The sequence below is a fragment of the Clarias gariepinus genome, chromosome 25 (genome assembly GCF_024256425.1).
Source record: "Clarias gariepinus isolate MV-2021 ecotype Netherlands chromosome 25, CGAR_prim_01v2, whole genome shotgun sequence".
Lineage (NCBI taxonomy): Eukaryota > Metazoa > Chordata > Actinopteri > Siluriformes > Clariidae > Clarias > Clarias gariepinus.
In genome coordinates, this window is record NC_071124.1 from 23294627 (window position 1) to 23310073 (window position 15447).

Here is a 15447-nt window from a genome sequence, read left to right on the forward strand (position 1 = left end):
TTTTAAATGGATTTAAAACTTGTGAATTATAATGTATAACATAGCACTCAAAGGAGTTCCTGGGAGGCCGGCGTTTCATCAAGGCCGATAATGGCACTTTCTACCTTGATGGTATCCAAGCACTAGTGAAACACCGGGATAAGTGCATTAGTGTAGCAGGGGATTATATAGTTTTTACTCTCATAACTGTCTTCTGTTATCCTGCACAATTAAAAGTCTTTGTATGATCATGCACTTATAAACTGCACTGCACAGCTAAAACCACTCTAACTGAGGTTATTTTCCCAGCAGGCGGATTAAAGGTTCACAGAAAAGACGGACAGGTGGTGCTTCGCTTCAGATCACGACCGGGCGAAACGGTTCCCTCACTGAGATCAGATCCGGTGAGAGCGCCTCTGTAGATCCAACCGAAAAGAGCAACAACACCAACCAGCAGCGTCTGGAGATAGCGTCCGGAACCACAGCTCAGATCACCAACACAGAGAAGAATACGTCTGGCAGAACTAGACATTCCAAGCAGGGTGCCAGGCCTGGCTTCGGTCTTCCAGTCGATCGCATCGGGCTTGGACGTCTACCAAGTGGAAGGCGCTAGGAAGTCAAACTTTTGTTTCCTGATTACTTCTTGAGTAGAACATTGTTTAGTTTTATGTTTAAATGTTGAACTTTTAGGAGATTCAGAATCGAGATTGTTTGCAGTGGAAGATCTACAGTATTTATTGTTTGTTGAATCGATGTGTTATTGTGTTGCACTGGATATTCCATACAGGAAGCATATGTTTTCATGCGAAAAGAAATGCTTGAGTAGATCGTTAGTTGGATTTGTGATTTATTTAATGCAGTAAAAATCTATTTTTAGAAAAAATATATACTTATACAAGTGCAATGAATGTCATGAAAAAACTAAAGGGAAAACTGAAGGGTAAATTTACTAGAAAAGACAAATAAATAAGAGGCTGGAATGGAAAGTGTCGGTCGCAATAAAAAGATGTAAACAATGTATTCATGATTCAATGACATTAAATAAATTTTTTTAGTTGTCTGATTTATTTAGCCGCATGCCAGGAGCGCGTTAAGCTTCCAGCACTTCTAGAATTAACAATATACGCATTTACTGATCAAAAAATAGTCGAAATAGTGACCCTGTACAACTTGGTCTAACTTTGTACTCTGGATCACTAATTACAATAAGAATTATGGGAAATACTTGTGTTTGGGTAATAATTACCATCTATAGGCACCTGTTATATCTCAGCTGGGTATGTAAAAAACAAGTGTTATACTGGACACGTAGAGATTAATTAAACCATGCATAAAGTACACCTTGTACTCGATAGCCAGTAGAAAAGCAGCGGAAAAGAACAGGAAGGAAACATCTACTGTAAGTCCTAAACTGTATTAAGACTTTTAGTCAATAAACTACGCAGACATGCAAAAAGTAAATATACTGTACACTCAAAGTTTAATAATTAAAACTCTAAAAGCTCTAAAATTTGTTACTTTATGTCTTGAGTAAGTAAGTTTTACCAATTAATGTTTTGCTGAACGAAAGGATTATTCATGCTAGCATGAAGACGTCTTTCAGAACGTCCAGGTCAGCCAGCTTGTGACTCCAGTGAGATCTTACACTTAAAATAAAATTTTAAAAAAGTGTCGTCTTGCCCCTCCAGGGACTGGGTTTGATTTCCGCGTTGGGTCTGTGTGCATAGAGTTTGCATGTTCCCTCTGTGCCTGATGGGTTCCCAACTTGCATATACTGTAGTGTGTGTGAATGTTGATCGAAGGTTCTATCATGGTCATAAAATGGGAATAAAATGGTCACACAATCCCTAGTTGCCCTATATATATTATCTAATAAAATGTGTACACACTTGTGTTTGGGAACGCCACCTAAAGCAGGAATTAAACCCTCAACCCTGGAGGTGCGAGGCCACCAAGGTCAAAAAAGTTTAAAGAAGCAGACGTGTGAAAACCCTTTTGATATGCACCAGCGCTGTCGACGCTCTGCAGTCTGATCCGGGGTTTCAGTAGCTATGAGCTCGGCTTGATGTACCGTAACTTTCTTTATAAAATCCTTTAACTATGGGCTTGACCCATAGTACTTAAGTAAAAGTACAACTACCCTGCAAAATATATACTTAAGTAAAAGTATAATTACTACATCAACATCTTACTTAAGTAAAAGTCCTAAGTACATACTTTTAAATTTTCTTTAAAGTATTTTTTTAAGTAAAAGTACACAATCGGTTGTCTCAATGTCTGGGCTGTTCAACTGTAATAATCACAAACAATTTCTATTGTGTACTGGAAAGGGTAGTTGTGCAAGCTCTCTGCAATACCCACACACTGTAAAAATCTGGTTATTTACTTATTATTACTCATTAAATAATAATTAAGCTAAGCCAATTATGACATAAAATTTATTTTATTTTTACTATACTATTAAGAGCAGTAAAAAAAAAAAAAACTCAAAAGTACACAGGTGAGTGTTATTCTGAACACTTTAATCAAATTTGTATGACCAGTTTATTCTGCTCAACAACTTCGTCCATGTTTGATATTTGGTGTCCTTTTCTTCGATTTACATCAGTTCCGTTTGTGTTGTTTTAAAACGCGCACTCACTATTGGCCAGCAACGCCAAAATGTCAGTCGACCAAAAAATTTTTATGTAAGATTCGGAAGGATGTAACGACACGCATTTTAATAATGTAGTGTAGTACAAAGTACAGATAATTGCTAAAAAAATCTACTTGAGTAAAAGTATAAGTATGCATTATTTTTTTTACTTAAGTAAAGTATAGATACTTCGTTACATTCCACCACTACTGTAGGTCTCATCCTCCCTCATCTTGCCTCTTAATGCTGATTTTGCAGACCAGCCTTCCTTTAAATGTCTAATGCATTCTTCCTTGATATTGTCTTGACTTGTTCTGCGTCTTGAACTCTTCATCTGCTTTACCCGGTACTTCCACAAGGTCTATTTTCTCGACATGTTTCTCTCAGTACCACTCAGCATCTAGTTGAAGTTGCATCACTGCCACCTACAGTTACACCCTAACCCTTGCTCTCTCCTATTGTATGTACTGCCTACTGTTTCATCCAGTGAGGAACGCCTGTGACATGCCCACAGTTATTTTTCAGGGGACATTTCGATGTCAATTTTATTGAATTAAAAACTGATGGTGCTGCCTACCGCTATGTTCACCGAGTAACGCCTGTAACACACTCACAGTAAGACATAAAAGTTTATGATAATGCTGCCGAAGGTTCCATTAAGTGAGGACACCGGTGACAACCCTGGGGACATAATTATCTGTGCAAACACCACAAACACCGCCCACCAGACAAAAACAAACAAACTAACAAACAAACAAAAAGAATTTTTGTTTTGTACTGTATATATTTATATATTTTATTTTGGGGCACTGGTGGCTCAGTGGATGCCCTTCCTGATGCAACCTTCCCATTTTTTCCGGGCTTGGGACCATCCAAATAGGAGGGTTGCATCAGGAAGGGCATCTGGCGTAAAACCTGTGCCAAGTTGTGGGTGGAATGGATGGTCCACTGTGGTGACCCCTGGATAGGAGGAGCCAAAAGACCAACAACATTTACATTTAGGCATTTGGCCGACGCTCTTATCCAGAGCAACTTACCAAAAGTATTTTAAAGTCTCCGTCATTCGATAGATCCTTACACTGGGTTTTTGGGTCACTAACATATATAGATTTTGTTTATTATATTTTAAGATAATGCGTTATAGTAATTAAAAAGAAAAAAAAGATTTTCTTAAGCAATTTCAGACATATTTTTTACTAAGATAAAACTATCAGAGATCATAAATAAGATCACAAAATTTGCCCCATGTTTTTGCCCAACAGGGAACCGTTGAAAGAATCGACTCTCAATGCTGAATCAAGTCAAGTGATTCGACTCACTGGGCTTAGTGTTCAGCGCATGCGCATTACGACCGGAAGTAGCTTCGTTCTCAGATCCAAAACAGACATGGCGACTGTGTGAGGAGGAAAAATATCAGCGTTGGATTTATTTAACACACATTTTAGGTCGAACGACCTTCAGTTTATTGATCAACATGGGAGGCGGCGATCTTGTACGTATTTCCCGAAGTTAACTAAACAATACCAACATTTTAGGGATTGTTTTTGGCTAACGCTTTTAGCTTAGCCTGCCCTTCGATTTAACTAGCAAACGGCTAATATACGGTTATGCTAAGTTATCGTTGTTTTATTGTTATTATTCTTTTTAAAAATAATTAATAAGTGGAAAACAGGGTCAAAAATCTGGAAAAAGTTGTAGAAAGTATTAACGAGTCCTGTTTTTTTAATATTCACTTTTAGCCACTGCATAATGTTGTTTGTTCGTGATTTAATGACGTCACTACATTGATATTAGCATAGACTCTTATTAATTTGTGAAGGAAATATAAAGACATTAAAATGGTCTGCACTTGGGGAGTAAAGGACTAAGTTTCCAGTTTATACTCATTTATAAATCTGCATTACATTCAAGCTCATAATCCCCAGTTCCTCGTTTCGTAAAAAAAAAAAAAAAAAAAAAAAAGTATTTTATTGTTATTTTTTATTTCTGTAGAACTTGAAGAAAAGCTGGCATCCCCAGACGCTGAAGAACATCGAGCGTGTGTGGAAAGCTGAGCAGAAACATGAAGCAGAAAGGAAGAAGATCGAAGAGTTGCAGAAGGAGCTGAAAGCGGAGCGAGCTCGAGAGGAAATCACGAGATACGCGCAGGAGTCGGGGGCTGTCAAGTGTGTACTCTCATCACGTCCTGAAATCGATATATCTGAATTTAATTAGATGTTGTTGTTTTTTTTTATATAGACTAATTATGTATTAAGGACCTAAATGTTAGCAAATTAGATTAAACTTGATATTATCCGTGAGTAGAGATGGGAAAGAAAATCGTTACAGTTATGAGTCACGATTCTTTTTAATCTTCGATTAAAAAAACAAACAATTTCTACGTTTATAATTAGGCATTTGGTCATTTGAGCAGCGACCAGGATTGGCTGGATGTCAGTTTGATTGACCGGTGATTCGCCGATCAACTTCAAGTATAAATGATTCTATACCAAATGCAGAAGCGTCCGAGTGGTGAAAGAGAATCACGGTTTTATGGCGTTACATTATCAAAAATCATGATCGTTAAATGTCTTTTTTCCCCCAAAAAAAAATGGATTTCAATTGCACACACTTATAAGTGTGTATTATAAAATGTACAGCACCATCTTTTGAATTTTTAGATGAACTAGTGATTTTTTTAAAAAGGTCTGTTTTTTTTATGATATAAGTTGATTGTACAGACATGCCAATTTTACAGTTTATTATATGTGTGAATGAAACTTTTTTTATTTTTGAATTCATAAACCTTGTGTCTGACCTTGTGTGACCTTTTCTGAGTCTCTTGTTTAGACGCACTGTTTTGTACTTTGGTGTTTTAGGAAGAAAGATGAGCGCTTGGACTGGATGTATCAAGGTCCAGGGGGACAGATCTCCCGTGATGAGTACCTCCTGGGTCGTCCCATCGATAAGCAGATCACTCAGCAGTATGAGGAACCCGAAAGCGGCCCGTCTTCCGAAACCGGGCTTCTACCAGGTTCCATCTTCAACACCGAGACCTCTATGTCCAGCATGGACCTGGCCTGTAAGATAAGAGAAGATCCGTTGTTTGATATCCGGTGAGGAAACCTTTGCTCTTTAAATATTTATTTACTTTTTTTTCCCCGCCTTTTCATATAAAGTCACATGTCCTGGTTATATTCCAGAGCTACATATCTGGTACAAGTCCCTAAAAAAACATTTCTACATTTAACCAAAATTCTTTATTTTTTATTTTTTATTTATTTATTTTTTATTTATAAATTTAGTCCTGTCCAATTCTTTTTCCCCGATTTTTTTCCCCAATCTAGTCGTGGCCAATTACTCCCCGTCACTAGGGGGCTCCCACACACATCAAGGCTACTACAACCACTCAGTCGGGAGGACGAAAGCTATCCCGTGTTTCCTCCGAACCACGTGACGCGAGCAGACCGCATCTTTTTGAACTGCTCGCTCACGCACCGTTAGGGGCGGAGTAACACACTCGGAGGAAAGCGCTAGCCGCTCCTTCCGCGTGCGCGAGCTCACAGACGCCCCTGATTGGCTGTAGCGCCGTGACTAATGTGGGAGCACAAGTACCTCTCATCCCTTCCCCCTGAGAGAGCTCGGCCAATCAGCTCTCTCTGTGCCTCCGGCTGTGAGAGGAAAACAGCATCACCCGGGGTTCGAACCAGCGATCTCCGGATGATAGGGCGAGCGCTTTACCACTGCGCCACTCGGAGGCCCATTTAACCAAAATTCTTGATTGTAAAAAAAATTCTTCTGTTCATTTTTAGTAAACGTGAGGAAGAGAAGAAGAGAAGCATTCTCACAAATCCTGTTAAAATGAAAGAGATACGCAAAATGGTGAGTCCCTTCGAAAAGCCCTTCAGGACACGCTGACAATCTTCATGATTACGAAGTGTAACACTGTTATATTTTGTCGGGGTTTTTTTTTTGTTCCCTGTAGTTACGTGAAAATTTAGAAAAGGATAAAAAGAAAAAAAGGAAGAAGGACAAGAAAGAAAAGAGAGACGATAAGGAACGGAGAAAGGACAAGAAGCACAAGCGCAGGAGTTCCAGCTCTGACGCAGAGGGAGAAAGGAAGCACAGGTAGAGATGAAGCTGTAATTACAATGTCGTCATTACTTTATTTCTACAACAACAACAAAAAAACATTCCCTTTTTTTTTTGTGCCATCAGATCAAGAGAAGAAAACGGCATCTCAAACTCTCATTCACATCAGAAATCCGGCTACGGGCTGCAGGTGTGTAGATACACTCACTCACTCACACGCAGCAGCCTGGTCCTGTGATGGAATTCTGAGATTAATTAGTTTATCTGTGATGTTGTAGTTTCTAGCAGGGAGGTCAGAGTCGACCCACAGGAGGGAGCGCAGTCGCTCTCCGCTCGGCTCCAGAGAAGAAAAGAGGAACCGCTCACCTCATAGCACAGACACCAAACACAAACCTAAAGCGCCGAGCCCGTCAAGACCCAGAGAGCGCCATCACAGACCGCAGCCCACCAATTACAGCAAGTACGCTTCTCATCACACACACACCACACACACACACACTCACACACACACAGATGCATTATGGGTGCATCGCTTCATGAGCTTCCCTTCTTACCCTGACATGCCCATCGCTCTGGAATAGCCTCAATCTGGACTCATCAGATGAGTCACATGCCCTTTTTCCATCGCTCCAAAATCCAATCTTTATGCTCTCTAGCAAACTGAAGCTTTTTTTCTGATCAGTCTCACTAACAAGTGGTTTTCTTATGGACATACAGCTGTTTAGTCCTAATCTTATGAAACCTTCGCATCATGCCACTCTAACGTTCACTATTAAACATAGCTCTGATTTTTACTGTTGATTTTTATTTTTTTACTGTGCAACTTCACCAAGCGTTTACGTGATCTCTGTTAATTATTTATTTATTTAAGTTTGACGGTTCCGCACTTATCTTTCCAAGCTTTGATAGTGTGTTGCAGGGTTCTAACCCAGTTCCATTTAAAATCATTTAAAATCTCCTTGGATGTTTTCTTTGCTTGATAATTTGACCCTTCTGAAACGGCAACCTTCTATTTTTGTCCAAACAGTGTATACATATATGCAGTGTGATTTAATTGTTTAGACTCTGGGGGTAAACTAGACTAGTGTCATAACCCCACCAATTATGTGTAATAACTACAAATAAAACACTCTGATAGTCAATAAAATGGAAATAAATTCAAATTTATATAGTCCATGGCCCAGTAGTTGGGGATCACTGTTGTAAACACTTTTTGAACTAATTGGAAATGTTTTAATAAAGACTGAGCTTGCACGTGTGTTTAGCATCACATAGAGCATATTTTCTTTTTGGAAGCGGGTGAACAGACGCGTTTGCGGATACACACAGTGTGAACAAATCCGCTCACATTACTAACACGTACAAAACCAGTCGTTGTTTATAGCATTTCCCACTAGATCGTCAAAGGAAATCAGTTCAAGGAATAATACACAGATGATAATTTTGAATTTAAAGTGGTCAAATAGTATAAATCTGGTATTAATCATTTCCATTAACATTTGGGAATTCATAAGCTTTAAATCCTTTTCAGGCGTCTCACAGCTGAAGAGCTGGAGAAGAGGAGGAAAGAGATGATGGGCTTCGCCCAGGAGAGAGAGGAGGAGAGGGAGAGCAACGTGCAGAAGTACAAGCGACAAGACGAGCAGGAGAAAGAAAGAGAGAGCAGGACCAAACACAGCAGTCACGCCTCGTTCATACAGTAAGTGTGTGTATGTGTGTGTGCGCACACGTGTGTCGGCTCACGTATGTCTTGAAATATATACAAGGTTAATTCCTGATGTTATGCGTCATGCTCTCTGTACAGTAACATGAAACTGGAGAGCGCTGCCTCCTCGTCGGTGGAGGATCGCGTGAAAAGGAACATCCACTCCATCCAGAGGACCTCTGCCTCCCTGGAGAAGAACTTCATGAGAAGATGAAAATGTTCTGACAACGCTCAAATGTGTACAAACTTGTACAGATAATTTTATTTCTTTTAATTTCTCTGAACTGTGTGTACAATGTGCCTAGAGGATCCTTTGTAAAGGAAAAGAAAAATTAGGCTTGTCTTCATCATGGTTGTAATTTGAGCAGTTTTAATTCATTAATTTCTGTAAATCTTTGTATTTTTAAAGCAATTAAAAAAAAAACTTCATTTCTATTGATTTTGCATCTGATATCCCTTTGGGACTATAACAGCTTCAGCTCTTCTGTGAAGGCTTTCCGCAAGGTTTAGGTGTGTGGGTTTATGGGAATTTTTTTACCTTTCTCGCAGAAGAGCATCTGTAAGGACGGACACTGATGTTGGACAAGAAGGTCTGGCTCGCAGTCTCCACTCTAATTCATCCCAAACGTGTTCTATGGGGTTGAGATGCAGGACAGTCACAGCAAACTCACTCATCCATGTCTTTATGGACCTTGCTTTGTGCACTGGTGCACATTCATGCTGGAACAGGCAGAGCCCGTCCCCAAACTGGTCCCACAAAGTTGGAAGCATTTATTTTATCCAAAATGTCTTGGTATGATGACGCATTAAGAGTTCCTTTTACTGGAAATAAGGGGTTGAGCCCAACTCCTGAAGAACAACCCCACATCATAATCCCTCCCCCTCCACCAAATTTAACAATCTGCTCTATGCAGTCAGACAAGTACCGTTTTCCTGGCAACCTCCAAACCCAGATTGGTCTATCAGACTGTCAGACAGAAGCGTGATTCGTCACTCCAGAGGACATGTCTTCACTGCTCTAGAGTCCAGTAGTTGCAGCTGCTCGGCCATGGAAACCCGCTCCATGAAGCTCTCTACGCACTGTTTTTCACCTAATCTGAAGGCCACATGAAGTTTGGAGGTCTGTAGTTATGGATTCTGCAGAAAGTCAACGACCTCTGTGGCCTATGTGTCTCAGCATCCGCTGACCTCACTCTGTGATTTTACGTGTTTGGCAATATTTATCACCGTGAAATTATATAACCAAACATAAACATTTAAATCATTGACAAACTACATAATTTCTAGACTATGCATTTATTTCATCCATGTATCAATCTAGGAAGTCCAGCTAGGGACCGTGGAGGCCACTTGTGATTACCATTATATTTGGGAGCGCCATTTAGTCTGATGTGCACATCTTTGGATTGTGGGAGGAAACCGAATTACCTGGAGGAAACCAGCCAAGCACAGGGAGAACATGCATGCAACTTCATGAACAAAGACCAGATGCAGGAAACAAATCCGGACTCTGGACGTGTGGGGCAACAATTCAATTCAATTCAATTTTATTTATATAGCGCTTTTAACAATGGTCATTGTCCCAAAGCAGCTTCACAAAAAAAATTTAAGATTTTATTTTTTTTTTTTTTTAGAAAAGAAAATATTTGGAAGTGTGTATGTGTGAGAAAAATGTGTCTAGATAATAATTAAATGAATGAATGATGAATGAAATGTCTCTGATGAGCAAGCCAAGGGTGACGGCAACAGTGCTACCCAGTATGCCACCGTGCCACCTATGTGTATTTGACCTGTATTGTGTGTATCGTACATGTATTATGCTTGTTTTTTTCCCAATTAAGTGTGCAGCAGAAATTTTGCTCTTTTTTTTTTTTTTAAGAAAATTCCATAGTAAACTGACCATATTCATATAAAGTATTTAACTCATTTAGCAAAGCAAATAATGTAAAGATTTTGGATAAATCAGGATCACATGGATTTAGTAGAGATGGAGAGATTAGCTACTTAGCTATAGTTAAATCCTTCAATTAAAGTCTGCTCTTCTTGGCAGCTATTTTAGTAAGTCACGTCTTAGACGACATGGTTTGGGTTTATTCAATGATGTTATCTCGCAAAAGGCTCTCAAACATACGCCAGCTCATGTTGTTGAACAGCTGGTTTGCCAAAAGTGTTTTAGATGAACTGAACAGTTTTCATATGAAAATAAGATGGTGGTGTAGTTTCAAGGTGACCTCTTTCTTAGTATTAAGATATGTCACATGACTTGGTATAGGATTGGGTGCGGCTGAGTAGCTACTTTAGATTTAAACGAAATATAACTTCTGTAGTCTCCTAAAAACTAGCTAGCTGTGTCAGTAGACTGTTTAAAGAGCCCCTTTATACTGTAGTGTGCTATAGTCTCATGAGCTGCCATTATCGTATTAGCTGTAGCTTTGATTAGCTTTTCCCCCCCGTTTTTATGACAAGTCGGCATTTTGTTTGTTGCACGCTCCCTCAGGTATAATTTAGGCAACAGGTATTCTGTCTTTGGCTTATAGCTACCATCGCTATCGCTAACTCCTGTACATGCTGTGCTAATACAAGTAGCGGGAGCTATGTGGCTAGGTTTAGATAACATTCACTGTACAGTGTTAGCTTGCAAGTTAGCAAGCTAGTGTGATTAGCCAGTCTGTGATAACAAATTTTGTAAATATACTGTTGTGTCTTGAATTTTGGGTCCTGGTTCAAACCCCAGGACCACCAAGTTGCCTCTGTTGGCTCCTTAAGCAAGGCCCTTACGTCTCGACGGCTCAGATGTGAAATGAGATAAATAAACATAAGTTGGTGTGAATAAGGGCATCTAGCAAATGCCGTAAATGAATTTTGCTGGTAAGATTTATTTTTTAGTGTTTAGGGTTTTTTGAATGTTTTAAAATCTACACCATAATGCATCCTTGCAGCTTTGGCAGCGTCATGAACAAAGGGAAAATGTATTTTAGTGCAAATTAATTAACTCTAAATTTGTAACTTGGCACAGACAAGTACACACACCTCAGTTTATTGATGCTGTATTGTTTATTTCAAGCAGTCTCGCTTCAGAGCAGGATAACATTGGCACCCAGTATTGAATGTTTTACAATCCTAAAGCTGTTCAAATTAAAAGAATTAACCAAGGCCCTGGCGTGCTGGAAGCCAGAGACCGAGCATGTCAGCCTGTCTCAGAGGTGTACGCTGAAGGGGAGGGAAACAGTGAGTGATTCGCAGCATATTAAAGGTCTAAATGGTGCCCCCGGCTCTGCTCCGTGCTCTAAATGAGCTCAGCATGCTGTCCTGGACTTCCAGAAGTAGTTCATGCAGTTGACTGGTTTGGTCGTCACCGTGTTGTCTCTCCTGACAAGCTCCATCCTGCTGCGAGGGGCTTCTTCCATCTGAACGGGCGTGATCTCGTTGTTACTGAGCATCCACTGGAGCTCGGGGAGAGTGAGTCTCTCTGGTACCTGAACAGAAAACACAGCACTGTTTAATACAGAGGATGTTCAAAGTGAAATACACAATACAGTTCGAAATGGGACTGTGTAACATACAATTATTTACAAGTTTCTGACCACTTATAAAGCAGTTATTAGCAGTTTGCTAACTGTAGCATGGGAGATGGGTGGTCTCGTAGGGTGTCTTGCATTGAAATCTGCTGCAATGACCCGGTCAATGCCTTCACCAGACATCAACACACAATTTCTATCCGCTCCTAACGTGCCATTAGTATGTAAACTGCTAAAAACTGCTTTATAAGTGGTCGGAAACTTGTAAATAACTCATGAAAGAATAAAGTTATGTTAAAACCAAGCACACCATTGTTTTTCTTGTGAAATTCCCAATGGGTTTGATGTGTCACATGACCCTCTTCCTACAAAAAAAAACTAAAGTTGGATCCAAAATGGCCGACTTCAAAATGGCCACCATGGTCACCACCCATCTTGAAAAGTTTTCCCCCTCCCATTTTATTAAGGTGTAATACTGAAAGTCTCGTGTGTATGTATAATGTATTTTTAAGAAGCTTTCCAAATTGTGTCCTCAGAACATTGTCCAAGATTTCACAACGTGGCCGCCATCATAACATTACAGTGTTGTATCATGGTTTTGTTTACGTTTATATATGGATTACAGAATAACTGGATGCAGAGACAAGTTTGAGGCGGCCTTTGATTTCTTGTTATCTGTTTTAGCCTTGTAGTTTGAGTATAAAGCGGAAATATGGCGTGAATTATTCGCTTTCAAAATGTTAACAACATTTCAGGTAAATCAACTCAACATAGACGTGGTTCTGTAACTTGAAAGAGTCTAGAATTTTTACTAATTACAAAGTAGGAAAACCATCATCACATCACTGAAATCTTGTCTCGCTAGTGATATTTGACCAACGTTTCACAAAAGTGAAAATTGCGCCATAACACATTGTCGAGTCAGTATTAGTGTTAGTGCTAGAGACTCTCTTTAATCCACAACATTTAAACACCTGCAGATATCCCCGTTCAGGTATCTCTATCTATTTCTTACCTCTTCTCCAAGCGGATAGTTGCGGGCCTCTTCCAGAGCCGAATTCAAAGCCAGATGGGGCCGGCCGCACGATATGACGCCGATGGCTGAGACCAGGCACATGAGGGCAAGAGCGAGACGGAGTGGTGAAGACGACATCTTCGTGGTCTGGTTCAAGCAGCTGGTCCAAGATTTCAAGCTTAATGCTGTCTGTTGCTTGCTCGGTTTCTTGTCTGTCTCCGCTTTCTGGGTCTGATATTTATACTCCTCTACACAAATTAAATCATTTTCACTTGGGGAAGTTTTATAACTGGGAGCCCAGAGTTCGACTGGGTTACTAATTAAAATTCCTTACTTTGCCATCAGCTAATAGGTCTTTTACTGCTGTCCAAACAAAGAGTGCTGTCACATCAAGTGCCTCATGTTGTTAAACTGTAAAAGGCATTGCAGTGTTTCTGGAGTGACTGATTTTTCAAGCATCGTATGCAAGCATCAGAGTAGTGTAACCTAGAAACAGGTGGACGTCTCTGGCTGCTTCCTCGCATCCAAAAGCATCCTAATTTCATTTAGTCATCTCTCTAGTAATGTTCGTATGTGTCCTGAGTTTCCACCAGCGCACCATCAGGTCAAATCTAAATTTAAGATACCGTTCGGGAATTATATTACTTAATGGTTTCTGTATAAAAATAAAACCTATACACAATATAAATGATCTAAAAATACATTAAAATGATATTTATTCCAGAAAATAAACCAAAATTGATCATATGGTGTGATGTAGAGATTAATTAGAAATTCTTGAATCAAGCAATCAAAATGTTTTTTTTTTATTTATATAGCATTTTTTTTATGTCCGTTTAACAAAGTACTTTGCAACCTAGATCTAACAAAGCTTAACGATAGAATATAATGATATCTAGATCAGTCAAGGAGCTGAATAAGTAAAGTAAAACAATTTTAGAACATATCCAAAAAATCTTAGAGTCTCCAGTGTCATTGCTTTCTAACAGTAATACTATTTTGTTTGTTTCATTAACTTGAAGAAAAAGATGCTATAGTGTATGTGATAAGGAGACTTAAGTTGTTTCACTGAACATTATATGCAACTTTTATATTCTGTATGTAAAAAGTACAGTAAGTCCTAGTAAGTCTAGGTACTAGGTTACTAACACATTCGGCTATACACTGTATAAAACTACCATATGTTCCATGATCTTGTCCTTGTTCTTTGGAATTGTGCCGATGGTTGAACGATTATGTTAAATGAACAAGCGATGTCTTTTCACCTCGCTCCATTCTCTCAATTATTTTCACTTTCGTCTCCATCGTTGTTGCTCGGCTTTAATAATCAAATATTATTATAACAGACCCTTGTATACGCCTTTCCCAAATGGTTAAGATGTCACTTCCTGGTAACTTTTGTGTGGTTGTGGAAAAGCACAAATGTTTTTCCAGAATTAGGTTTACTTCTTTCTATGCCATGCTACAATGCAATTGAAACAGCACACTACTTAAAGACACAGCAAAATCTTGATGAATTGCCTCAACCAAGTGGTAGAGATGTCCCAATCAGGGTCAGTTCAAAAGGTTAAGCAGAACCATACAGGGTTAATGAGGGCTGTTTTATAAGAGCATCAAACCACTTCGGGATGAGTCGTTATAGGGAAATAATACACTACCTCTATAGCATGACAAAGAGTGTTTTATTCCTTACACAGTGAATGATTTCATCTTATTGTGAATATAGAAAGGATTTAATCAACAATTCAACCTGCTGTATTTTTTTCCTTTAATTTGTTGTTTTATTTTTATATGGGTCATGTACAAAAATAAAAAAGGAAGAACATATTCACACTGAAAACAAGAACATTTTGGGTGAAAGGGACTGTCCTGGGCCTTCAGCACCCACACCAGTTTGCTGCAAGACAAAAATAATTGATAAAATATAGAAGTGATTAGTCATTATGTTAAGTACAATATGTACTTAATTACAGGATCAAAGTAAATTTGCCTAAACCTCTGGGTTAAAGGTATAAATTTAGCCCCTCCCCCCAAAAAGACGTTTGTTAACGCAAGACTTAGAAAACACATGGCACACCAAAAAACGTTTCAGGGCTGCTATTTGCACTGAATATAAGAATCAGAAATAGATTGAATGAATGCCTTTGTTCCCTGGTTGTCCAATATTTTGGATACAATAAAGTGCCTCTTTCTCCTTTTGGACCAGGGAATCCTGGAATGTCTGGATGATCTAGTGATCCAGGCCTGCCTGTGAACACATGGACCAGATAAGATACAGTAAGGATTCCTGTGGCAGTCCTGGACTTACCTGGTGGTCCATCATGGCCCAGGTAGTCCCTAATGGCCTTTTGTGCCTGGATATCCTATGCCACTTCTGCAACACTCTGCTTTCTCACCTATCAAACAAGTATCAGAATTTTACATTACTGGCCAAAAGGTGAATACTTCCATCATGCAATATATATATATATATATATATATATATATATATATATATATATATATATATATATATATAGTTTAA

At 39.1% G+C, this 15447-nt stretch overlaps 2 protein-coding genes across 2 annotated transcripts; one reads left to right on the forward strand and one right to left on the reverse strand.

Annotated features, from left to right (window-relative positions):
- Nucleotides 1–3981: 3981 nt before the first annotated feature.
- On the forward strand, nucleotides 3982–8819 carry cwc25 (CWC25 spliceosome associated protein homolog). The gene is made up of 9 exons (XM_053487120.1): nucleotides 3982–4106; nucleotides 4607–4779; nucleotides 5473–5709; nucleotides 6406–6475; nucleotides 6579–6721; nucleotides 6812–6875; nucleotides 6964–7145; nucleotides 8217–8384; nucleotides 8490–8819. Exons 1-9 carry the CDS (start codon nucleotides 4089–4091, stop codon nucleotides 8602–8604), a joined length of 1170 nt encoding a protein of 389 aa, XP_053343095.1. The 5' UTR covers nucleotides 3982–4088; the 3' UTR covers nucleotides 8605–8819.
- Nucleotides 8820–11686: 2867 nt separating this feature from the next.
- On the reverse strand, nucleotides 11687–13121 carry sst2 (somatostatin 2). Its single transcript, XM_053487121.1, has 2 exons — nucleotides 12924–13121; nucleotides 11687–11866 (listed from the first exon to the last, which is right to left on the reverse strand). The coding sequence occupies exons 1-2, from the start codon at nucleotides 13059–13061 to the stop codon at nucleotides 11687–11689; spliced, it is 318 nt and encodes a 105-aa protein (XP_053343096.1). The 5' UTR covers nucleotides 13062–13121.
- Between the last annotated feature and the right edge of the window lie 2326 nt (nucleotides 13122–15447).

Coding starts and splice junctions, on each gene's coding strand:
- sst2 (XM_053487121.1), bottom strand. CDS start 13,061: ATGTCGTCTTCACCACTCCGTCTCGCTCTTGCCCTCATGTGCCTGGTC. Junction 11,867..12,923: donor ACTATCCGCTTGGAGAAGAG/GTAAGAAATAGA, acceptor TTTTCTGTTCAG/GTACCAGAGAGACTCACTCT.
- cwc25 (XM_053487120.1), top strand. Junction 6,476..6,578: donor TGAAAGAGATACGCAAAATG/GTGAGTCCCTTC, acceptor TGTTCCCTGTAG/TTACGTGAAAATTTAGAAAA. Junction 6,722..6,811: donor GAGGGAGAAAGGAAGCACAG/GTAGAGATGAAG, acceptor TTGTGCCATCAG/ATCAAGAGAAGAAAACGGCA.